The sequence below is a fragment of the Nannobrachium achirus genome, assembly GCF_963921795.1.
Source record: "Nannobrachium achirus genome assembly, chromosome: 20".
In the NCBI taxonomy this organism is placed as follows: Eukaryota; Metazoa; Chordata; class Actinopteri; order Myctophiformes; family Myctophidae; genus Nannobrachium; species Nannobrachium achirus.
Window position 1 is genome coordinate 51,116,599 of NC_137827.1, and position 26,455 is coordinate 51,143,053.

The 26,455-nt window shown below is 43.0% G+C and overlaps 1 protein-coding gene across 1 annotated transcript in view; it reads right to left on the minus strand.

Moving 5' to 3' along the window:
* Window positions 1-3,167: 3,167 nt before the first annotated feature.
* Window positions 3,168-26,455, minus strand: part of brf1a (BRF1 general transcription factor IIIB subunit a) — a gene marked incomplete at its 5' end in the record, with an annotated part of 148,289 nt that continues 125,001 nt past the window's right edge. Inside the window, 3 exons of the mRNA XM_080751130.1 lie at window positions 3,168-3,271; window positions 4,113-4,284; window positions 16,134-16,185. Coding sequence (XP_080607256.1) covers window positions 3,237-3,271; window positions 4,113-4,284; window positions 16,134-16,185 — 259 coding nt within the window. The 3' untranslated portion in view covers window positions 3,168-3,236. The remainder of the gene's footprint in view (window positions 3,272-4,112; window positions 4,285-16,133; window positions 16,186-26,455) is intronic.

Genomic DNA, 26,455 nt, shown 5'->3' on the forward strand with positions numbered 1-26,455 from the left:
TCACCGTTACACCGAGGAGTTTGCTGTGCATGAGAAGAACCTACAGTAGCACATAATGTACTTACTGTACCAGGGTTAGCCAGGATACCAGGATACGCTGTAGGTCAAGCAAGTATATCGTTGCTGTCAGGCAGAAACCTCTTATGTCCATATTTTTAACTTTTGATATTTTTGAATTTGAAATCTGAGATGTAACAGTTTTGGACATAATGGGGTTTCCACCCAACGATACAGGTTTAAGTTATTAATGCACTGAAATAAAGGCATTGGAAAAATAAAGTGAACAATCTCACCTCTCCCCCCCAAAAAATGTTTTTCAAACATAAAATGTTTCATACATTAAAAAAAAGAAAAAAATAATAATGATAACACAATTAATCCAGACTGCAATTAAAGCATTCATTTGGAATGGATAAAAATTGCATCGGATCCAAATATTCTTTTACAGCTCAAGGTCTGTGACAATATATTCTGAAGACTATTCTGTAATACTTGACATTTCAATGGCCTTATTTGAATTCAATAAATATTCTATTACCCTACCTAAAACTAAGAAGAAAAAAAAAAGAACAACACTATACTAATACTACAATACGGAAACTGTCCTTGCACTGATCTGATTATCTGAAAGAGATAATCTGCAAGTTACTTGGTTGAAACCCAGCATCCCTATATTCTGGGGGAACTTCACCAAAAATTGCAGATCTACAATTGCGTTCTGATGCGTTGTGAGCTTGCAGCTCGGGTCCGTTTTACTAAGAAGAGCATGTTAGCGTTCTGTTCTAGTGTTCAGCTTTGTTTTCTATCACTTAGTAAGCATGACAAACAAACATGATCATGAAGGCCATTGAAAAGTAAACAGTTCAATACTTTGAAATCATAAGGATAAAATATAACACTATATCAATTCAACAATATTAATGTCAAATGAATTCCCTCAAGAAAACCCTCCACACCATATACTTTAAATAATACCAAGTCATATTCCTATTCTCAGACACAACCATGAAATAAAATCTCTCCATTCAATTCTTCCCCCAGTGAAATGAACTTCCTCTCCCACACCAGCAAATACAAAAACCCTGAGTGTTACTCTGAGAGCAAAAAATACAATATTACAAGTGTAGACTTTCAGAGTAAAAGCAACGCTCTGGGTTTTGCTATGCATGTAACCTTGGGCTGTTCTCATGGTCGGCTGTGTGTGTAAAAGGCAACATTTCAGCAGATAGGCTACTTTGGCTTTCGGCACAAACACAGGAGCAGCAGTTCCACAAGTCTAAGGCCATTAATAAATACTTTAAGGTGGCGAATAAGGCTGTAGTGTAGAGGAATAAACAGTCAGAATCGTTATTGCCATTACAGATGTTACAAAGACTGGCATGTCATTTGTTAAATTATTACCTGGGCTGATTGCGAAGTTTGTTTTACTGTACAGCAGTGTTTCTCGAACGTTCACATTTCAAGGTCTACCCTTAACTCTGACAGTGTACAAATGGAACCAAATGAACCTGTTAGGGTTCATTTGGTTCCATTTGTACACTGTCAGAGTTACAGACTTGTATGGGTCAACTTAGACCCCCATAAAGGAACCCACAGAGTCCCTGGAATCCACTTTGAGAACCACTGCTGTACATGGTAAAAATGGCATAAGGGTGCAGTCATACCAAACTTCGATTCTGCCTATGTGGCGGAATCTGCCAATGCTTTTCAATCGTAACGTAGCAGGTTTTTGCCATTCGCGTATTTCTGCGAAAAAACTAGAAACGTGCCGTTCCTATTGAAAAGCATTGCCAGAATCCGCCGCATAGGCAGAATAGAAGTTCAGTGTGACCCTAAGGGTAAAAACATGGCAGGCTGGTACAGCAACGGCAGCTAATAAAATTAGTAATGGGCATGTTAGATTTAGGTGTGCAAGCATAGACAGCAGTTCAACAGTATTGTCAACGCTTGCACATTGGCACACCTAATCTAACACCCATTATTCATTGTATTAGTGGCAGATGTATCAGGTCAACCTTTTGCAGTCTGCTATGTCTGTACTTCTTCAGTAGTTTCTTTAGTGTTTAACCAGCACCGGAAAACAAACTACTGTAAAAAATAAACCTAGGGTTTCATTCTTTACTAAAATGTCTGACTTCTTCTCTTCAAGTCAAGGCATTTAAGAGTGGCATTTGGCAGAACAACTCAATCAGAATGACATCCATTGTGTACCACCACCATGTCTAATTCCTGTAGATTCGTTGTGTGTGGTGAACAAAGTAACACTGACATAGCTATGATATGTTATTTGATCATTTTAAAAGCTCGTCCTTAAATACTACGTTATGTGATTATGGTATAATCGTTATATTTGACAGTACAGGCAGCAGATCATCGGGCAGGCAGACACGCTACTCGAGTGTCATCGCTGTCAAGTGCAGGTTTAGGTACAATAAGTTAGGCTAAAGCTCGTCTTCCATACCTCTATTTGTTCTGTTTTTAGTTTTTCAACATTAGTTTGCACCAGTGGCTCGCAAACCCTGGTCCTTGAGGTACCCCAGTACCGGTTTTCAATCCCTGCAGAGGGTTAATTGCATTCACCTGATCACCTTGTTACTCTAGTGTCTAATCATTGGATAATGACAGCTGGAATGAGGACAGGTGATGCGATTAACGACAGGATAGGACAGAAAACCAAGGGGACCTGCAGGCCAGGGGTCTCTGAAGCATTAAACCATACGGTACATTAAAACATTCACATCAACAAGGCAGGCACATTTTCTATGTTCCGTCCACTGGGGCCACAGCGGTGTAAACTTAAACATATTAACAAGCAGCTGGCAGGTGGCTAAAAGCTCATTGCCCTGCTTGAATTATGCACCTTTCATGGCCACAGTCAAGAGACAAACTATTCGTACCTTGTTCATTTCACTCTGTCTGGTGGTAAACATCCTAGCAGTTTGTTTTCCACTCCAAGTCCATCTTAACACATGGGATGGATCAACTGGAACACAGCAATGTGATTTCTCCTAGATTTTTCATTCAGTGTTGTCTTTTTTTTTTTTTGGTAAATGAGGCACAACTCCCATTAACTTCTGATAAGATGAACCCCGTTTCCTGCTGATCACATCCCTGATTGGCTCATACGACAACCAATCCGCTTGTTTTTCTTTGATGATGCCCCAACTCCCAGTCGGTAGCCATTTTGCATCCGTGTAGGCGTTCAGTTCCAACTTAAGATGCAAAAACACTGGGGGCTAGAATCCGTCATCATAATCATCATTGCCATAATCTGGAGGGAGAGAGAGAGACTGAATTATTATAGATTATGGTCGATAAATGCCCAATTACAAATGGATAAATTAAGAGATTAGTTTGTGTAGAACGATTATTGAGTGATAGAGATACATTCTAGACTTAAACAAAGGTGTCGCTTGTCATTTTATTTACTGTCACTAGTTTTTATTTTATGGTCACCCTCATCACCTCAGGTGAATGACAGCAACACCTCAGAAACGCACATGCCCTGACCTAAGGGCAAGAAGCTACCTCGCCCTAAAGGGCCACTGTTATCATGGTTATACGACAGCCTCGTTGACGCATTGGCTCCAATGAACAGCCATGGCCAGCGCAGTGACTACAAGTGTGCATCTACATCTATGACCAGAATACATATCAGACTTAGGGCATTCACAATCACGAATAGTGATTTTTAGTATTCAAATTATTAGTCGAATATTCGACAGGACTGGCCAAACTGTCAAATATTAAGTAAGCAAGAGGCGAACATTGTGAAAATAGCAGATCTACATGCTCACATCTGCTATTTTCACAGTATTTATCTGCGGAACCGAGTCACATTAAATGTAATACCTACAATTCCAAGTGCTTGTCAGGGTGGGGGTCCCCAGTTCAAGTATGTTTATTTTGGGGGTCACGGCCTAAAAAGGTTTGAGAACCCCTGGTATAGAGCATTAACAGATTCATCCACCAAGGGCATTGATAACTCATTCTAAACAATACAAAAATAAAAAGAAGCGAATATTGACTTCGGTGAACAACTTCGAATAGTGATTTTGATATTCGAATATTTGGTGAATGCCCTAATCAGACTACAATAAACTAGAACAGACCGTTGCTCCCCATCAGCTCCATGGCGCTGACGCAAGGCTCATCTTCGTCCTCCTCCTCCTCCTCGCCGTCGTCGTAGACCACGGGACCGCTCTCCACCACGGGGCCGCTCTCCACCACCACCGAACTGGGCGGGGCTTCATCGGCCTGAGGCAGCGGGTTGCTGCTGGAGATCTGGAGAAAGGGGGAACCATGGGAAAAAGCTTGTGAGCGAGTGCGTGACGTGTGTTTGACCAAGGGTCTTCAACAGGGGGTTCGGGACCCCTAGGGGGTCCTCAGAGTTGCTACAGGGGGTCCTCCAGATCTTTGTGTGATAGAAACTTCTTTTTGCTCCATTTTTATATTAACCACTTGAACCCTTGCGTCCATATTCTGAGAACTTTAGCCACAAATAGCCGATCTACAAGCTCACAACGCCTCGCAAGAGCTTTTGGTGTAGAGGGGTAAAAGAGCACACTAAGTACAGAGTGAAAGGTCAAGTTTATTAAGTATTGACAGTTCAAGTGGTTAAATATCTGAAAATCCAAAATACATTGATCGTGCTGTCAAACAATGAAACTATATGGAATCTATGAAAAGGTTGTGGGGGTCCCTGCTTCATCTCTCTCTCTCAGCTAAGTGAAAACATAGAAGACCCCTGTGTTTGACTGTATGGCCATGTACAATGTGAGTGTGTTTTAATATCGTTGTGCAGCTCTATAATACAAATTTCCCCGTGGAACTTGACCTGGTAATATCTTTATTAATATTATTATTATTTCCTTTGGGATATAATAAGGATATAATAATAATATTATTATTATGGAGGGACAGGAGGTACATATATTTTATCTCACACTCCAATCTCAAATACAGAACCAAGGACAGCTTTACTTTCCTTTGAAACGGACAGATTCTCCAATGTCTCGTGTCCTGTGTTCCGTGTTCTTTATTGACTTCCTCAAGTCAATAAAGAGCATGGTGTCATTGTGCTGAACCAGAGCTTTGTTTATCTGGTACGTTCCCAGAGATCATGCACAGATGTGACCCGTCCTCACCAATAACCCAACTCATTGGGATGACTTCTCCTCCAGAGTGGGAGAGAGTCAATCTGTAATTGTATCTTTTGTTATATTTTGGAATACACATATCGTCGTTGTCGGATGAAAACCTTGTATGTCCAAAACCGTTCGTTTTGCATTAATCATTTTAAAAATGATTTAAACTAGTGAAAACAGCCGATCTACAAGCACTCAACGTCTCGCGGTGCGAGGCGTTGTGTGCTTGTAGATCTGCTGTTTTCACTACTTTTGTGCGAAGGCCTTGTACGATGAAGCAGGCCTTTACTTTGTAAAAAAACATACAAATTTCAAACTTGGAGATACGAGGTTTCCACCCGACAACGACGATATCATACTGTAGAGTGTAGCATGTTCTGCGCGTGTGTAACCTAAAGGGTCACATAATGATTGCCAAGGAAAACTAAGCAGAGATGAGTCGTTCCCGGGTTCGAATCTCACCCTTGAGCTCTGATATAATATCATGTAATTGCTCGTGTACAGTTAAATTGGTAGAGCCAGGAGGTTTTATTCCATTTAACAGGTAGAGCAAAGCATGAATACTGCCATAGCTTGGGATTCTTCTAGGTATAAGTGTTTCCTCTTCCCTGTTTTACAATCATTTGTGGCACGTTCTTATTATTGTTATATATTATTAGTCCAAAATAGTGATATTAGCTTTTTCCCATACTGTATGTCCCCCATTCCTACAACAGAGGCCGGTGGGAGAGCCTCATTCAGGCACAGTGTGGACTCTAAGCTGGCACTCGTTAAGCAGTCATCTCCCTCTTTGTTTCTGGAGGATTGTATCCTACGAGACCAATAAAACGCAGCGGGGGAGAGAGAGCACTTTCGTTAACACCACGGCCACCGGTAATCCAAAAATAAGCTGTTACTAAGAAAGGAGGGGGGGGGGGGCAGGGGGGCTCAGCCGTTTAGTTTCACAGACCATATGCTCCTAGTGAAAGCGAGGACCAGGGTTCAAATCCGACCCCCGTCTTGTCTCGTATGTCTCTTGGTTTCCTGTCTCTCTACACTGATCTAGCACCCCCCTCAAAAAAGAGAAGAGACTGAACAGGTTTCAGCCCTCAATGTGTCTTCCAACAATTAAATAATAGAAAAATTACTTGTAGTACAGCATTTTTTGGCATATTACATTTCCCATGTATTATTAATCTTAGTTAGCCCTAATAGTGAGAACACTGAGCTCTAAAGGTACCGTACTGTGCTCACCCAAAGTTTCAATCATTTCCATTTTCCTCCTATATAAAAACACAGGAGAGAACATGTTCTGCTCTGAATGGATCTGATCACCCTGCAATAAAATGTAAACTTCAGAAAACTATTTCATAGGACACAGGCTACTGTGTCCTTAGTTTTGACTGTATTGTATCAAGTACTTAAGTGCTTATGCACAGCGATGTTGACAATTATCCAATTTCATTCTTAGCATCCTATTGCTTGCTTGTGTCTGTGAAAAGATCCTGTCAAGTCAAAAGCAAGTAATGCTTGTACACATAGGGATATACCGGTAGTGTATATTTTTATTCACCAGTATCTAAACCAGGAATCTTCAACGTTTTCAGGCCAAGGACCCCTTAGTTGAGAGATGAAACAGGGACCCCCACAACTGTCTCAGAGATTCCATATAGTTTCATTGTTTCACAGCACAATCTTCTGTGTATTTTGGATTCATGTCAATTTGTGTTTTCAGATATTTAACCACTTGAACCGTCAATACTTAATAAACTTGACCTTTCTCTCTGTACTTAGTCTGCTCTTTTTCCCCTCTACACCAAAGCTCTTTGCCGAAAATAGCCAATCTACAAGCTCAAGCTACAAGCTTGTACATCTGCTATGTTTGCCTAAAGTTCTCAGAACATGGACACTAGTGTTTAAGTGGTTAATATAAAAAAGGAGAAAAAAACTTTCTATCACTCAAAGATTTGGAGGACCCCCTGTAGTAACTCTGACTACCCCCTAGGGGTCCTGGACCCCCTGTTGAAGACCCATATGACTTATGTTATCAGGAACAGGAATATGACTGAATTTGTTCCATAATTAACTTTTTTTTCCTCAATGGAATTAATTTAAAAGTATTGCATTTTTCTGATCTGCCATAAGATTTTATCGTCGTTACGATTTATTGTTTCTGAAAATTCATTAACAGTTTGGAACAGCCTCCTCACCGACGTGTGTTCTACATTGAATTAACACAAGATTAGTTTCACTGGTGAGACTAATGGAATAACACAAAACAAATCAACGTCAACACAGAAACCAGATACAAATCTCAAGCAGCTCTACCCGTTCAAATCAAAATTATTGATTGTCTTCATCCAGGGGCGTCACAAGGGGGGACAAGTGGGACTGAGTTACCAGGGCCCAAGGTGGAGGGGCCTTAATTATTTTATACTTTAGCTATTGAAAAATAGCAGATCTACAAGCTCACAGCGCGGCACTGAGTGCTGCGCTGCGAGCCTGTAGATCTGCTATTTTTGAAAAGTCATGAAAATGTGTGCAAATCTTTGAATGTATGTATGTTTTAAGCTGACATTTGTAACTCAAATTTTCGCTTCTGGGGGGTCCCTGGAACTAAATATTTTGAGGTGGGGGGTCCGTGGCCAAATACATATCATTTTGGGGGTCCTTCACACAAAAAGGTTTGAGCACCACTGACATAGTAACATAGGTTTTTTCCAAAAACCTTAGAAGGATTTAGATGCAATACTTTTAAATTAATTCCACTTTCAACCCAGAGTCAAAACCAACAAAGGGTCAAACTCTTTTTTCTGCTATACCACCAAAATGTGGAAAGCCTTACCGAAGGCCACAAAGGAGTGTGGATCACTAGCATCCTTTAAAATTGCCCTGAAAAACCACTTACAGGCAGCAGCCGTTCGAAACTGGTAAAAAAGAATCTAGCCCAACCCTACCCTCCCCTGCCCCTTCTTTGTATATACTGTTTGTTTTTGACTTACTGTCTTCTATTTTGTTTTTCTTTACATATCTACTGCATAGTACTGTGTTCTATTTGTCTGTCATTCAATGTTATATGAGATACTTCAATGGTTTCCAGTGGAAATAAGCTTAGTCTTTTCATGGATCTCCTTTTAGTAGACCTTGTACCAGTGAACTGTACCGTCATGAAACTGTACCTTTTCCTATGCAAACTTCTAATAAAGTCTTCAATCAATCAATCAAAGAAGACTTTATAAAATCTGACTTTTCACCCATTTTTCTAAAATAGCAGATCTACAAGCTTGCAGTGTAGCACTCGGTGCGGCGCTGTGAGCTTGTATATCTCCTATTTGTCAATAGTTAAAGCACAAAATAACGCGCAATAATGCGCTCCCAGTCTAAATGGGTTAAACCCCCTCCCCCTATGAAGAACATTCATGGGGGGCCCGCAGTGAACCCTTGTACCCAGGGCCCAGAATTTGGTGTGACACACCTGTCCATCCATCCACCCGTCCATTTCTTCATCTCTACCACCCAGTGTTGTTTTTGACAGCAAATTTTGATTTAGTTTTAGTCATAGTCTTTTGCATAAAATGTTATTTAGTTATAGTCATAATTTAGTCACCTGACAAGTTTTTGTTTTAGTCTAGTTTTAGTTGACTGAATATCAGAAGAAGATCAGAAGTTTTTAGGTGACTAAATAAGCAGTTGATTTAGTCAACTAAAATGTATTTTGGCAGGCCTTGATGGTATCGTAATGACTGATTTTACACTTGGTTGCGTGCTGAAAATAGCCGATCTACAAGCTCACAACGCGTCGCAGCCGCAACACCGGAGAGCAACCAAACATAAAATGACTCTTCTCCACCAGTCCCTCCCCAACATTTTCGTCTAGTTTTTATTTTGTTGACGGAATTGTCAATATATTTAGTCTTAGTTTTAGTCATCACAGCTTAGTATTTATTTCATTTTATTTAGTTTTCGTCAGTGACAAAAACACAGTCGACAAACATTTTCCGTCATAGTTTTAGTCGACAAAATCAACACTGGTACCACCCCACCCTCTCACATATCCCTCCTCCACCCCTGTCCATCCATCAGTCCCTCCCTCCCTCCCTCCTCTTCCTTCCACTTGCTTCATTATTTCTCCATCCCTCCGTCTCTCCACCCGCTCCATCCATCCATCCTCCCACCCTCCTTCTGCCTTTGTGTCTGAACATGTCTACGGTCTGCTTAATTAACCAGTAAAACAACTAAATGTAAAACCCAGTGTATGAACATGGGAGGGGGAGAGGCTCGTAACTAGGTCAGGATGGAGAGACAAGGGAGAGGGGGCAAGTGGTGTGTGCGCGCGCGTGCGTGCGTGCGTGCGTGTGTGTGTGCATTGCTATACTTGTGAGGACATCAGACTTTTAGGATAGTAATTGTTTTATGTTTTTTTACAACATTTTTGGAACTTAACCCTAAAGCCTGAGTTTTAACCGCCGGTGTGACAAACCCGAATTTAGCAGATCTAAAAAAGCTCAGAAGGCGTCACGCCTTCATGCGTTGTGAGCTTGTAGATCGTAACCATAGATAGCTGTATACTTCATTCATCCTGGAGGAAATGTGTTCTGTTGCCATACATTCATATATATTGGTCTGTAAAAGACGGGTTGATGAGTAGGCTATAAATCAATCCAAAAATGAAAACAATCTTTAACACTCAAACAACCATTTTTCTTGTGATGACCAGGAAAATGGTCCTCACAATGTCTATTTCTCTATAATAATTGTGGGGGACATTTGGCCCTCACAACTATAGTAATACAAGTACACGTGTGTGTGTGTGTGTGTGTGTGTGTGTGTGTGTGTGTGTGTGTGTGTGTGCGCTTGCGTGTAACAGAAAAACAGAGACACACACAGACAGACAGGCAGTCAGACAGACAGACAGAGGGATATGTCAGTCTTTGTGCGATTTTTCTGCTCTCCTCCTTCTCGTGAGCACTAAAGTCCAGGGTATCTAATCCAACAAGCGCACAGATATCTGGGATCAGAGTACAGCCATGGCCTGACTGTGTGCAAAGCTCTAGCCGTGTGGGGGTTCAGTCCTTGCTTTCTGTGGGAACTCCACTTCAAACAGACCAGGTCATTATCTGCCAACGCTGGCACTCAACAACAGCATCGACTCGCACACTCTCTCTGCCGTTCACTCCTTTTAGAGGATGGAGAGAGTAGGTGGTCCAGTCCTCCACTCTCTCTCTCTCTCTCTCTCTCTCTCTGTTCCTTTTCTTCCAACAGTGGAGGAGAGACAAAGAGATGAGAGGGAGACGGTGTAGGAGAGAGACCGGAGAGAATGATGCAGCAGACCCCAGACCAGTGGTGGTCCCCAAACTTTTTAGCCTGTGACCCAAAAGAGAAATCATCAGACATTCGGGCCGGGACCCAAACTATAGTGAAAATAGCAGATCTTTGCACCGCTTTGTGAGCTTGTGGTATTTTCACTACTTCTTAAACAATGAATTTATGGAATTTCTACGATTTTTTTAATTCATGAAAAATGTCGATTTTTTTTTTTTTTTTTTTTTTTTGGGGTGGGGGTGGGGGGGATTTTTCCAAAACATTTTAAAAACAAATGTCATGAATAATAATAATCGAAAGGATATTTTTACTCACAACCTATAAAAATGGACCCACAACCCACACACGGGTCCCAACCCACTCAGTAGAGACCCCTTTTCAGACCACATCACACTGACATCACGCAAGCACGCACGTATACTGTTAGGCAGGTTGCAAAAGAATAGAAAAGAAGTAATGGCACTCCTGCGTAAAAGTGGATCCCATCAAACTTTTGGCTGCGGTTTGCCTCCCAGTGAGGAGGCAGAAGGCCCAGAGTGTGTGCTGTGACCTCTTCTTTAAAACCCATTCAGAACGTTACACATTATTGTGTATCATTATTTTATGCTTTAACTATTGAAAAATAGCAGATATACAAGCTCACAGCGCGGCACCGAGTGCCGCGCTGTGAGCTTGTAGATCTGCTATTTTTGAAAAATTGTGAAAATTTGAATTTTGACCCGATTCTATAAGTGTCTTTTGAATCCTTCTAAGGTTTTTTGAAAAACCCATGTTTCTATGTCAGCAATCTGGCCAGCCATCGTCAAAGAAAGGTCCTTTTCACTTAGCTCAGTTAGTCTGTTCTTGAGAGACTACTATGTCAGTGGTGCTCAAACCTTTTCATGTGAAGGTCCCCCAAACTGATATTTATTTGGCCACGGACCCCACATCTCAAAATATCTAGTTCCAGGGACCCCCCAGAAGCAAAATTTGAGTTACAAACGTTCCCTTTAAAAATACATATATTCAAAGATTTGCACACATTTTCACAACTTTTTCAAAAATAGCATATCTACAAGCTCGCAGCGCGGCACTCGGTGCCGCGCTGTGAGCTTGTAGATCTGCTATTTTTCAATAGTTAAAGCATTCAATAAATCTAGGCCTAAATGGGTTAAATACATGCTCCGTGGTTTACTTCATGTGTAAGTTATTCCCAGACCAGTTGTCCTCAATACCCTGCCCCCGATTGCTGTGACTGACTAAGATGCGCAGAGGGAGCGCATGTCGTCGGCGCACAATGCCATCGGCTGCTCGGTATACAGGCACTTGTTTGCGCCTCAAATATAGCAGATCTACAGCTCAAAACATGTCGTGTAGCAGTACGTTGTGAGCTTGTAGATCGCCATTTTCTTCTTTTTTAAGATTTTTTGGGGGCTTATATGCCTTTATTGATAGGACAGTAGACTGACAGGAAATGGGGGAGAGATGGGGAGTGACACGCGGCAAAGGTCGTCCGGATCGGAAATCTAACGGGCGACGCCGCTAGGCATCCATGCCTATGTGGCAATGCCTAAGTGGCATGCGCCTGGACCAGTAGTCCAGCGGAAGCCCAAGATCGACAATTCTTAAATGTTCTATTTTTTGAAAAACATAATTGAATCAAAATGTTCAAATTGATTAGAATTCATTCAAAACTATTTGATGAAATAATCAGTCAAAACATTGGAAGTTGATAGCCTCAGACTCTGCAAATCTGACATTGGTCGGGGCTCCATTTTGTACACAAAGAATTGGTCTCTCTGGCGCCAAAGTTCAAACCTCTGTCACCGTCCCGTCTGTGCAAAGACATTGTCTTTAGGTTCAAACGATCTCGAGTGAAATCTCTATGCTTCATTCTCTACATGTGAGACTGTCTGTCTGTCTGTCTGTCATTCACTCTGAAGGCTGCGTTGAAAAATGTTCGAATTGATGCCGAGGTCAACGGAGGGGGCCGTGTGAGTGTGTGTGCAGGGGTGACAGACGACCGTACGGAAATGAGGTTCTGCTGAAAGAAGCAAACACGAGATTCAGTGAATGATGACGGCCAACACGCACGCACGCACGCACGCACGCACACACACACACACACACACACACACACACAGGATGTGTGTGTGTGTCTGTCAACTTCGACTCTGACAACATTACATAACAAGGATTCAGAGTGAGGGAGCGGAGCATGCCCAGTGAGCTCTCAGCCAATCGCAGCGCTCGCCCTGTCCCCGTTCCCAGGGGGAGGCGAGGGGGTTGCTAGGTAACTGGGCTTGTTGACCCGGCCCCCATCATGAGCCTGAACTGTTCTCAACAAAACACAGAGAGAGAGAGAGAGAGAGAGAGAGAGAGAGAGAGAGAGAGAGAGAGAGAGAGGGAGAGGGGGCAGTGGAAGAGAGAAAGATAAATGAAAGGTAGAGAAAGAGAGACAGATGTAGCGAGGAGGAGAAAGACAGGGATGGAGGATTGGAGTGGAATTAAGGAGCTAAGAGAAGGAATGTGGAAACAAGGCTAGGTGAAGCCTAGCGTATGGCTGGCTGGACCATGTCTGCATGCCCATGGGCATTGCGCCAAATCGTGGGCAATTTGTCAGAGGGATAGCCAGCGGTAGAGGTAATGTCTTGCACAGAAAAATGGTCCATGGCTCACATTTTATGGCTCTAGTACAGCGTTACTTTTCCTTTCTTAAACCCGTGCTGTTTGTTTTTATATCCACTGATATTATCTCGTATCTACAGGTATATAGCCTAGTGTTACTGTTACTGTTAGCACAGTCTGTGGTGCATGCCACACCAACATTTCACTGCTTATATGAGAGAAAGCTTTCTCTAGATGAAAAGCGCCTATTATTTCAGATAGGACTCATGGGGAAAATGCATTCTCTTTTAAGGCCACTTTCTAATACATTGGGGGTTAGACGGTGACGTCATGACGTTCACGGACAGTTTTCCAAAATCTGTAGGAGTAGTGTCCAAGAATGTGTTTTGCAAAAGTCGGCCTGATGGTGGCGCTAGAAGACGCCAATTTGAGAAATGAGTGGTTGAGAGGTTGTGAGTTGCCATCCAAGGAGTGTGTGTGCAAAGTTTGGCATGGATAGGGGCAACAGTGACGGAGATATGAGTAGGGCAAAAGTGTGACGTAACGGACAGACTGACTGACTGACAGACAGACAGACAGACAGACAGACAGACAGACAGACAGACAGACAGACAGACAGACAGACAGACAGACAGACTCTCTAATTACAATCTATTTTCAAACATGCACAGATTGTATTATGACCTGCACACCATCTTACACTTGCCAATTTCTTTTGTTTATATATTTTATTTAATAAATGTGTCGTTTCGGTCAGCGACCGCATCGTCGTTGACCGAAGCATTGCATTTATTCAATAAAAAGAGTTGTTTTGGCAAGTGTAAGATGGTGTGCGGGTCATATGTACAATCTGTGCATGTTTGAACATACGCTGATCCCTACCTACGCACCCATCTCTAAGCCTATATCAGGTGTGCATAAGACCATTGTGCCTCTAATTACAATCTAAAATATGAACCCTTGTGGTAAAAAAAACAAAGTTGTCTTTTAACTAAAGTTTACCTGATACAGAGTTACAGACAAAACTTTTTAACTTTTTAATTCTGACCCCCCCTCCGGTGCCTATGGAGAGGAATGAAGCCATCAACCTCTTATGGGCCTTTATATCAATATGTGATGTTGACTGAGACCGTTGTTATAATGTGTCTGCAAGTGTAGATACTCCTGTCCATATCTGGCCCTCATTTTCATTTTCGATATTTTCCAACCATAGCAATCGTCTCTGAACACAATTTAATTCAATTCTTTGTTTTACAGTGCTGGCAATGATATTGTCGGCACTGTAAAATGAAGAATGTAATCAAACATAACGTTACGTTGCATTTCATTTGTAAGACTTGCACATGAAATAAATAAGACCAGATGTCTCGATGAAAAGGTGTACTTGTACTATCGTCAGACCAAGCACGATGAATTTGAAAATGACATGGATAATTCAGTGACTGAAAGATAAAGCAGTGTGACATCAATGCATAATGTCTGCAATGCAAGCGTTTCAAGAATATTTGACCTAAACGTCCTTCTTGCACTCCTCCTTGCTGGTTCGCCTGCACACCCTCTATAGTCTATAACAAGGGTCTTCAACAAGGGGTCCGGGACCCCTAGGGGGTCCTCAGAGCTAGCTACAACAGGGGGTCCTCCAAATCTTATTTTTTTCTTCTTTTTATATGAACTACTTGAACCCTTGTGTCCATATTCTGAGAATTCTTGCCAAAAATAGTCGATCTACAAGCTCACAACGCATCACAGCCCAAGACGTTAAGACTGACGATTGTGCTGTCAAACAATGAAACTATGGAATCTATGGAAAGGTTGAGGGGGTCCCTGCTTCATCTGTCAACTAAGGGATCCTTGGCTTGAAAACGTTGAAGACCGCTGCTCTATAACAGTGGTTCTCTATATTTTAAGGCCGCGACCCCCAGAATAATCATATTGTAACTGTGGACCCCCCACCCTGTCGAGCACTAAGTTGAGGCATTACATTTTGTACAACACGGTTCTATTGTGAGCATGTAGATTGTTTTTTCAGTCATTTCATAAAGAAATAAAAAAATAAATCTAAGAAATTCCATCAATTAGAAAACAAATGTTTAAGTAGCAGTGAAAATAGCCGATCTAGAAGCTCTCAACACGGCGCAAAGCGACGTTGTGAGCTTGTTGATCTGCTGTTTTCACTAGTTTGGGCAAACGTCTAATCTCTCTTTTGGGTCTAGAGCTAAAACGCTTGGGAACCACTGCTCAGTAACCTCCATAATGTTCTATAACCCAACCAGAACACCACTGCACGCCTGGTCTTCAACTCTCCACAGGTTTTCTGCTTGCTGCTTACATACAATCCAAAATACTGGTGATGACCTACAAGGCGACCAAGGGCACGGCACCCCATCTACCTCCGGGACATGTTCCACAAACACCCCTCCCCCTTTCTGCAGAACTCAATCAGCAAACACAGGACATCTGTCCCTCCCGTCCCTATGACACCCTGGCCATCACTTCAATAACACACAGATGCCTGAGATGGCTTGGACATGTATTCAGAATGGAACAGGACCACACCACATCATAAAGGTGGCCTTGAGATGGACACCACCAGGCAAAAGAAAACCTGGGAGGCCTAAACCCAACTGGCGCAGAACTGTGACACATGGGCTGCGCCTCATGGGGAGAGGCGCAGCATGTGATCGAGTGTTAGGGATAGAATGCAATGGAGCCTTATGTCCACAGTAGTAAGTAAGTAAGATAGCCAACTAGTTCATGTAATTTGCTCTGATCTCATACTTTCTAAATCGCTCTGGATAAGGCTCTCTGCTAAACGCCTTCACGGTAAATAGAAGGAAGAGAACAGAGCATGATAGAGAGATAGACAAATGAGATAGAGCATGATGAAGATCTCTCTTTATCTCACTCCTCCGGGGGGATGGACAGAGACAGACAGACAAGACGGAGAGAGATGGATAGACAGACAGGCTGAGATGGACAGACAGACAGACAGACAGACAGACAGACAGACAGAGATGGAGAGACAGACAGAGTCTGAGATGGACAGATGGACAGACAGACATGAGTAATGGATGTTACCTGATCCAGGGCCATTCTCTTAGCAGGTTGTCCTGTAATGAACGGCTTCAACCTGAAAGACAGAGAGAATATGCTCATTACAGGTCAGCAACACACACACACACACACACACACACACACACACACACACACACACACACACACACACACACACACACACACACACACACACACACACACACACACACACACACACACACACACACACACACACACACACACACACACACACACACACACACACACCTGTGTCTCTCGAGTCTAGTGTACTAAAAGCAGAAATGCCTTACAAGAATAATAATTTGAATGAAATAAACCCTCTGGTGGTGTTATTGAATAAAGATACAGTTATTTGCTGTGAATCCATTTGTTGTTTTCCAGGAATGTACAGTAAGTTTCATCAGACTGTGTTTTTGGAGCTGTGTGGAACACAAGCTCCCTATACGTGGCCGTGTGTGTAGGTATGTTTGTATGTGGGTCTGTCTGTATGTAGCCTCAAGAATGTGGTGTAGTACCTTTTATGACCACACATGTTAAGGGAGGGGCGCTGTTTTCAACTGCAATACACACACACACACACACACACACACACACACACACACACACACACACACACACACACACACACACACACACACACACACACACACACACACACACACACACACACACACACACACACAGCTCCACTTTGAACAGAGGTTCGATTTTTATTAACTATTGAAGCCACAGAGACTGATCATTACGATTACAAAGACATCTTTACATTCTGCTGCTGCTTTCTTCGACCCGAGGCTACACAACTCCAAGAACTGAAGACAACTGACAAATCAGACAGTGTGTGTGTGTATGTGTGTGTGTGTGTGTGTGTGTGTGTGTGTGTGTGTGTTGAGGGAATCTCTTCCCAGACAAGAGATAAAACACTGTACCACATCTCCTCCAGCACTGATTCCTAAACAGAAATCTCTTCTCTTTTCAACATCCCAGTGGTTGAAATTAGCATGGTTCCCTTCTCCTCTCCTCTCTTCTCCTTCTACCCCCCCCCCCCCCCCTCCCTGGGGGTTTACTGTAAGTACTCAACTCTCACTGATAAGGGAGAGGAGAAGAGCCAGTGAGCTTTTAATTAATCGCCTTTAAGCAGAGGAAAAGAGGGGTGGAGGAGTTTGGAGAGGAAGAAAGAGAGAGAGAGAGAGAGAGAGAGAGGGGAGTGGGACGATGGGATTGTGCCACATTAAGCAAGACATCTTCACACACGCACGCACACGTACACACACAGACTTTTTGTTGGAAGGTCATTGCAAAGTATAAGTCATCGGCTAGCCGTGCAACCTGCCTGGAGAACGGCTCCGTGCTGAGAGACGTCGTTAAACAGACCGAGGGTCTGTATGACAAACTAGACTGGACCTGACCCCAGGGAGAAGAAGAGGAATGGACCTGACCCCAAGGTACTGAGGGAGAAGAGAGATGGCTGGACGGAGGGGTGGAGCACAGGCTCGTACCCAGTGTCGGAAAAACTACTCACGTAGTTTACTTGATGCGGGACGATCAGTCTTACACACCACTAATCACAAAGTCAAAGTATCACTACTGCAACATAGAAATACTCTGTCAAAACTACAACTAAAAGTCTGTAATTCAAAATGTACTTGAGTTACAGTATGAACGTGTTGGCATCAAAATGTACTTTACGTACCAAGAGTAAAAGTACAAAATGTTTGAAAATAGCACATCTACAAGCTCACAACGCGTCGCCATGCGACGCGTTGTGAGCTTGTAGATCGGCTATTTTCAAATAGCCACGGTATAAAATAGGGCTAAAGTGGTTTATGTATGTTTTATAATATTATAATTGTATCCGCAAAGTAACTAGTAACTCCATTTTCCAATTAAATGTAGTGGAGTAAAAGTACAATATTTGGATCCGAGATGTAGTGGAGTAGAAGTAAACATATTGGAAATTGGAAATACTCAAGTAAAGTACAAATACCTCCACATTGTACTTAACTCTTATTGTGCCTATCCCGAACTAGTTAGGCTTTATTTGGACCTTATCAGGGTGCCGATCCCGAACTAGTTCGGCTTTAAAAATAAAAAAATAAAAATATATATATATATAAAATATCGGCGGCCCGCGAGAGCGTCGCGCCGCCGATATTTACCATCCACTCCAATGCAATCCATGATCTTTAGAGCTCATTTTCTCTGTTCCATGCATATCCATGAGGTGTGCAAGGTTTAATCATGGCTAAATCGCCGAAAATAGGGCTTCTAAAATGCTTGGTAGCCAATAGCTAACTTCAAGCTAACTTCATCCTGTTCCTGTCCATGCACAAAGGAAAGTGTTCAGGCGAGGCACGTCATGGCTGCGCACAGCTTGTGCATATACAGCGCTTGTCTATGGTGGATTCTATGGCCATTGGGCGCCCTCTAGTGGTGAAAAGGTGGCACTGAAAGGGTTAAGTACAGTACTTAAGTAAATATACTTAGTTACTTTACACCACTGGAAGGAGAGAAGAGAGATGGAAGGGAGGAAGGGGAGCAGGGATGACAGAGAGAGAGAGAGAGAGAGAGAGAGGGAGAGAGAGAGAGAGAGAGAGAGAGAGAGAGAGAGGAACCACTCTGACCCAAGGTGTAGGACACGGTGTCAGAGCATGATGATGGAGAGCGGGAGTATGGAGAGATGGTGGGGTGGAGGAAGAAACGGTAAAGGGTGACAAGACAGATACAGGGTTAGGGCACAGGGAGAGAGGGGTAGAGAACGAGCGAGGCACATGCAGTAGCAGCCCTCCATACCTCCAGAACCTGATCAACCCCTACAACCCCACCCGTTCACTCAGATCAGCCAACGCAGGGATGCTGACACAGAACCCTCGCTAAAATCCCCAGGACAAAAATCCACTCGTCCCAGACAATTTGCCCTCCTGGCCCCCAAACTGTGGAATAAACTCCCTGTCGCACTTAGAACTACAGACTCACTCCCTAGCTTCCGCCGTGGACTGAAGACTCACCTCCTTCTGACTCCACCTAAACCCATAGCACTACTGTAACACTCCCCTTCCCTCAATGACCACACATGAAGCTAGATAGCATTTTTAGGATTTAGAAACTTTTTTTACTGGTTAGGTTTGTGGTCTACCTATGTCATTGTTTTTCTAGATTGATATTCCTATGCATTGTTATATTGCTGTTGATGTACTGACATATTATCTTGGTTATTATATTGATGTATTACCTGCTTATTGTAAGTCGCTTTGGATTAAAAGTGTCTGCTAAATGCCTAAACTGTAAACTGTAAACCGTATAGAGCGAGTAGGGGAGGAAGAAATCGAGGAAACAGTCACACCAGAGAGGGAGTGGATAGACAGAGAGAATATGTCCTCTGGGTAAGGGTTTTACACGCTTGTGAAGGCACTTGGTAAATGTTAGTGTTATACAACTGAAAGCTATTCATCATAAATCATTAGATTCTTTCCCCCCGCTAAACCACATTATCCGTCCGAAACGTGTGAGCTTGCAGCTATTTTAGTTATTATTTTTTTTAAACAGTGAAAAGTGGCATGGAGAAATGACTCAATTATCCACAATAATCCTTTCAAGGATGAAGGCAACGAGACAGAGGTGAGGCAGGAAGGGAGAAAGAAGGAAGGTCAAAGAAAAGGGAGAGAGAGAAATACTGTATGACAGAGGTCTTCAACAGGGGGTCCGGGACCCCTAGGGGGTCCTCAGAGTTACTACAGGGGGTCCTCCAAATCTTTGTGTGATAGAAACTTTTTTCCTTCTTTTTTATATTAACCACTTGAACCCTAGCATTCGTAATCTGAGAACTTTAGCCAAAAATGGCAGATCTAAAAGCTCACAACGCCTCGCAGAAGAGCTTTGTTGTAGAGGGGAAAAAGAAGTACAGAGCGAAAGGTCAAGTTTATTAAAGGCCCACTTCACCTCTGGGACAACCAGATCTTATTTTATTGTTGTTTGGGACACGATCAACACAATCCTGAGTTATTTTTTGTGTTCAATCTGTGTTTTTAGATATTTTGGTATTTCAGCATGTACTAGTGATGCATTTTGCATCATCAGTGATGCGTTTTGCATCATATGATGCAAAATGCATCACTAGTACATGCTGAAATACTAAAATATAAAAAAAAAAACAGATTGAACACAAAAAATTACTCAGGATTGTGTTGACCGTGTCCCAAACAACAATAAAATAAGATCGGGTTGTCCCAGAGGTGAAGTGGCCCTTTAAGTATTGACGGTTCAAGTGGATAAATATATGAAAACACAAATGGACATGAATCCAAAATACACTGATGATTGTGCTGTCAAATGACGAAACTATGGAATCTATGAAAAGGTTGTGGGGGTCCCTGCTTCATCTCTCTCTCAACTAAGGGGTCCTTGGCCTGAAAACGTTGAAGATCCCTGATAGATGGAGGGAGGGAGGAGGGGGGCGGGAAATGGGGAGGGTAGACGGATAGGTAGGTAGAGAGAGAGAGAGAGAGAGAGAGAGAGAGAGAGAGAGAGAGAGAGAGAGAGAGAGGGAGAGAGAGAGAGAGAGAGAGAGAGATGCAGACAGATAAAGGAGCAATATGCAAATTGGATTGTGGATAAAATTAGTTCCACGAGGACCAATGATATGAATAAATGATGATAATAATCTGGAGCTTCAAACTTGATTTTCCAGCTGGAGACGACGGTCTCTGAGGTAAAGCAACGTCCCAGCGCCGTGCACCCAAAACCCCCGGTGTTCTCACAATCCAATCATGCATAATCACAAATATACGGGAAAAGTGGGACTGAGTTACTAGGGCCCATGGTGGAGGGGCCTCAATTATTTTATACTTTAGCTATTGAAAAATAGCAGATCTACAAGCTCACAGCGCGGCACCGAGTGCCGCGCAGCGAGCTTGTAGATCTGCTATTTTTGAAAAGTCGTGAAAATGTGTGCAAATCTTTGAATACATTTATTTTTTTAAGCAAACATTTGCAACCCAAATTTGCTTCTGGGGGGTCCCTGTACTAAATATTTTGAGATGGGGGTCCATGGCCAAATACATATCATTTTGGGGGTCCCTCACATGAAAAGGTTTGTGCACCACTATGTAGAAACATGTTTTTTTTCCAAAAAATAAAAAACTTAAGAAGGATTTGATATATTCAAAGACATTTTCAAGATTTTTCCAAAGTAGCAGATCTACAAGCTCGTAGCGCGGCACTTGGTGCCGCGCTGTGAGCTTGTATATCTGCTATTTTTTCAATAGTTAAAGTACCCAGGGCCCAGAATCTAGTGCGACACCCCTGACAGCTACACACATACAATGTCACTATGGTGGCCCCTGCTGCCCACACACTTTCCCAAACGGGCACAACAGAGGCCAGTGTGTGTCCAGTTAGACACACAAAGGACGGGGAAAAAAAGTACACAAACAAACACATACAGTACATACGCACGCACGACTATCTCTCTCTCTCACGTGTTTGTACAATCCAGACTGGAATGCACATGGCATGTGAGCGTACACACACACAAATATGCACAAATACACACACATAAACACACACACACGCACGCACACATACACGCGTGCACTTGGGCTGAGTTCTGTCTATTCAGCATCACTGCATTGTGGGTTGTGCGTGGAGCTAGGCAATAAAAACTGATGTAGCCAAAGAGCTGATTGTGTTTCCTCTTTCTCCCAGACGCTACTGAGACACACACACACACACACACACACACACACACAGAGACAGACACACAGACACACACACACACACACACACACACACACACACACACACACACACACACACACACACACACACACACACACACACACACACACACACACACACACACACACACACACACACACACACACAGTACAATGTCAACATGGACAACACGTGTTGGGGGGGGATTTATGCTTAGTTGCATGCCAGTGTCGTGCACTCTGACAATAGCCGATCTATACGTTCGCAAACATGTTACAGTGCGATGGGTTGTGAGCTGGTAGATCGATTATTTTCAATTTTCAGTGTGCAACCAAGTGTAGTGGGGTATACAAATAAGGAGATGTCTACGCGCCTCAGCCAACAGTCGTTAGGACTCGGTGCTCAACAAGGACAAACTGTATCAAAAAGCATACCATCTGGGAACTTCATAAAAGACATCCCAAATAAAATAATGGAGCACTCGACTGGTCTGCACGTTCTAATTGCAGGGCGGGTGACTGGTGTTTCGATGTTTAACACATCTTCCTAATCAGTTTGACTCGGAGGAAGATTTGTTATATTGAAACGTCAGTCACCCACCCTGCAAGTATAGTGGGGCCTTTCCTGCCAGACTACATCAGGCTTTTCAAAGCTTGTGAAGTCGTGCGCGTGTGAGTAACGCGAGCCCCGCATACGCGGTCATTAAAATAGGACTGGATCTATAAGTGTTCCCACTACTCCAGCGACAGTTCAGATATCGTCGTTGTCGGGTGAAAATCTTGTATGTCCAAAACCGTTTGTTTTGCATTTATCATTTAAAAAATGATTTAAACTAGTGAAATAGCCGATCTACAAGCACACAACGCCTCGCATTGCGAGGCGTTGTGTGCTTGTAGATCTGCTGTTTTCACTACTTTTGTGCGACGGCCTTGTTTGATGAAGCAGGGCTTTACTTTGCGAAAGAACATACAAATTTGGAGATACGGGTTTTCCACCCAACAATGACGATATACTAGTGTTGCTGCTCTTATACCACCATTATTACTGGGGTTGGTGGGGGCATGACAGTAGCCCCCCGCGGGCCGGAAATGGCCTGCGGGCCGCCTATTGGGGAACCCTGCTGTACTGTCAAGAGACACAACAGAACAGTTACCTTACATACAAACCCACCACAATGGGGGCGGCAGTGGCTCAGGGGTAGAGTGGCCAGTAGAGCGGCCGGATTTAGAAGCCCAAGGTTCGATCCCGGGCTCCCCCAGAGTTTGTGTCGAAGTGCCCTTGAGCAAGATGCTTAACCCCTTGCTCCTGATGTGCTGGTTGGTGGCTTGCATGGTTTCCTCCGCCATTGGTCTACGAATGTATGTGATTGTGTGAATGTAATGCACAATCTATGGAAAACGTTTTGGAATAAAGCGCTATATAGATGCACCATTTACCACAATGGAAATGTATGCACAGGTTACACTCACGTCATGTTTAACTCAACGCAATTATTTGGAAGAGGAAAATATGTTGTACACATAAAACATGACACACACACACACGCACACACACACACAGTTTACTTTCAAGGGTATTCCACTGACCTATATATAACCCATAACGGCTGCATTTGCTGCTTTAAATTTAGGCCTAATGCTAAATTTGACAAAGAAATGGCCTCTTTTCAAACGGAATGGACAAAATGTCCTTACTTTGGGCCATTTGGACTCGCAAGGACAAGAAGACATGCTGGGATGAACGAACACACGCGCGCACACGCACACACACACACACACACACACACACACATACACACGAACTGAATAACCCAACTAGATGGAATATGATGACAGTACAAATGCGTGCACACTCACACAAACACTTTTAACCACTTATCCAACCAGACAATCCAACCACTTTCTCTCCCTTTCTCTCTCCCTCTCCCACACACACACACACACACACACACACACACACACACACACACACACACACACACACACACCCCAAGTTTAACAACCCAGATAACTCATCCATTTGGTCTGATGAGAGATGTGACATTTCACCGCATGCTAGGGATTTTCTGGGTCAGTTAGCTGCTTGCACACATGCACAGTTGCACACGCACGAACACAGAGCTGGAACCTGTCTCAGGGAAGATATTTTGGGTAAAGTGATGGGAGCCGTGGACACAGATTAGCGGTCCGTTCCCATGGGAGTACTGCCCTCAAAATGCCCCCCTCCCTCCTCCACATACACATTAAAGGGAGTGTGTGTGTGTGTGAGAGAGCGAGAGAGAGAGATAGACAGGGTGGGAGAGTAGCAATGAGATAGAGAGACACACAGAGAGATGGAGAGAGATAGTGAGAGAGTGCAATAAAGAGGTTCATAGCGTGACATCGCTGGGATGATCAGTCTTACACACCACTAATCACAAAGTAGAAGGATCAGATGTATTAAAACACACGCACACACGCACACGCACACACACACACACACACACACACACACACACACACCTTACCCCTGACGGATCAGAGAGCACAGCAGCGCAGGAGATGAAAGAGTTAACATCCCACACACGCCACAGGCCTACATCACAGCTACAACTTCAACAACATCAAACATGACTCCATGGCCACCCCTCTCTGCACCAGTCAACATGTCTACTGGAACGCTACTAGAGTCGGAGACCAACATGAACCAGTACGCATCACACCCAACACCAGTACGCATCACACCCAACACCAGTACGCATCACACCCAACACCAGTACGCATCACACCCAACACCAGTACGCATCACACCCAACACCAGTACGCATCACACCCAAACATGAGAACTTAAGACAACTTTCTCAGGTCACTGTAGATCGGGGGTTCTCAAACTGTTTAAGGCCGTGACCCCCAAAATAAACATATTTGAACTGGGGACCCTCACCCTGACAAGCACTTGGAATTGTAGGTATTACAATGTGACTCGGTTCCTCAGATAAATATTGTGGAAATAGCCGAACTACATGCTCACAACGCCTCGCACTGCGAGGCGTTGTGAGCATGTAGATCGTCTATTTTCACAATGTCCGCCTCTTGCTTACTGAATATTTAACAGTTTGGCCAGTTTGGTATTGGTATTGGTCTTGAAAGTCCTTAAATTATCACTTTATAAATGTGCAGATACCCTGTATACACTTATACTGTGTGTTGGTTTGTTTAACGTTGAGTGAGAAAAAAACATTACATTAAGCTAATCATCTGGGTCCCAACAAAATAATTTGGGGACCCCACTTGTGGTCCCGGCCCAAGTTTGAGAACCACTGCTGTAGATCATTAAAGAATGCGTTGTTCTTTCTACGTGGACGGGAAGGTGTTTGCTTTGTAATGGACTCAGTACTAATGCAGGATGGATGCAGCATGGAAGCATCCAGCGGACCTTTAAACCACTTACAGTAGGCTGCATTCACACTGGCAGCTACAAAGATGGAGAAATGATATAGCTGCTTATATCTAACCTTTATATTTTACCATCCCTTATAATACTTCTACAATAAATTATGATATTTGGTAGCTTGGACGAGCCAATAGGTGTTTCCACTAGGCCTGATCTTTTCATTTGCCCTTGAAGCAGCTACAGTTTAAAGGGCCAGTTCACCTCTGGGGCAACCATATCTTATTTTATTGTTGTTTGGGACACGATCAACACAATCCTGAGTTATTTTTTGTGTTCAATCTGTGTTTTGAGATATTTTAGTATTTCAGCATGAATGATGATGCATTTTGCATCATATGATGCAGCATGATGACTCATATGATGCAAAATTGCCCAAAATTGCCCTTTGCCCTGTGTTATTGTACTTCTCTCCATGATATCACAGACACAAAGCATAACCATCATCACCTAGAATATCGTCTCGACTCCTATTTGCCTCATCAATTGCTGGTTGATCCAGAATTCCACAACGCTACCTTTCTGTTTCAAGTGAACAAGGCAGCCATGTAAACAAGCAATGACATGTTACAGCTAAACAGCACACTAAAGAGATTTTTTTTGAAAACATCCAAAGCGAAAAACATTAATAAAAAAAAGGGTATAGAATATTGATTAATACATGCATAATCAACACTTCATACCAGAGGTTTGCTAGCCGGCCTGTTCGGCTAGATGCGCCTGGCATAATCTTTCTTTACCGTAAGCAATCAAATCTTTATAAAACTAATTACGTTGTTTTGTTGTTACATTTTCTGTCAATGTATTAATTGCTTCATAAAGTAGCCATGTCATAATCATATAATGAATGGATAGCAGGTGATTGTTTAGAAATAAACCCCTTCAGGGTGATAAGACCCTGATCACCCTTTATTACTCAACAATGACCTGCTATGCATTCATTATCTCTTGTATGTATAATGAACAGAGGGAGACACTGCTACACACACACACGTTGGTGATGTAAAAAAGACAAAACAAATCCCACATCTCCAGTCTGTCAGGTGCCATGGTAACAAAACATTGTTTTAGGACAGAGAATATCGCTACCTACCTCCTGGCCTCTCTGGATATCTTTCAAGACACACGCACGCACATGCACACACGCACAGCTCCCTCTCTCTCTCTCCACTGTTTCT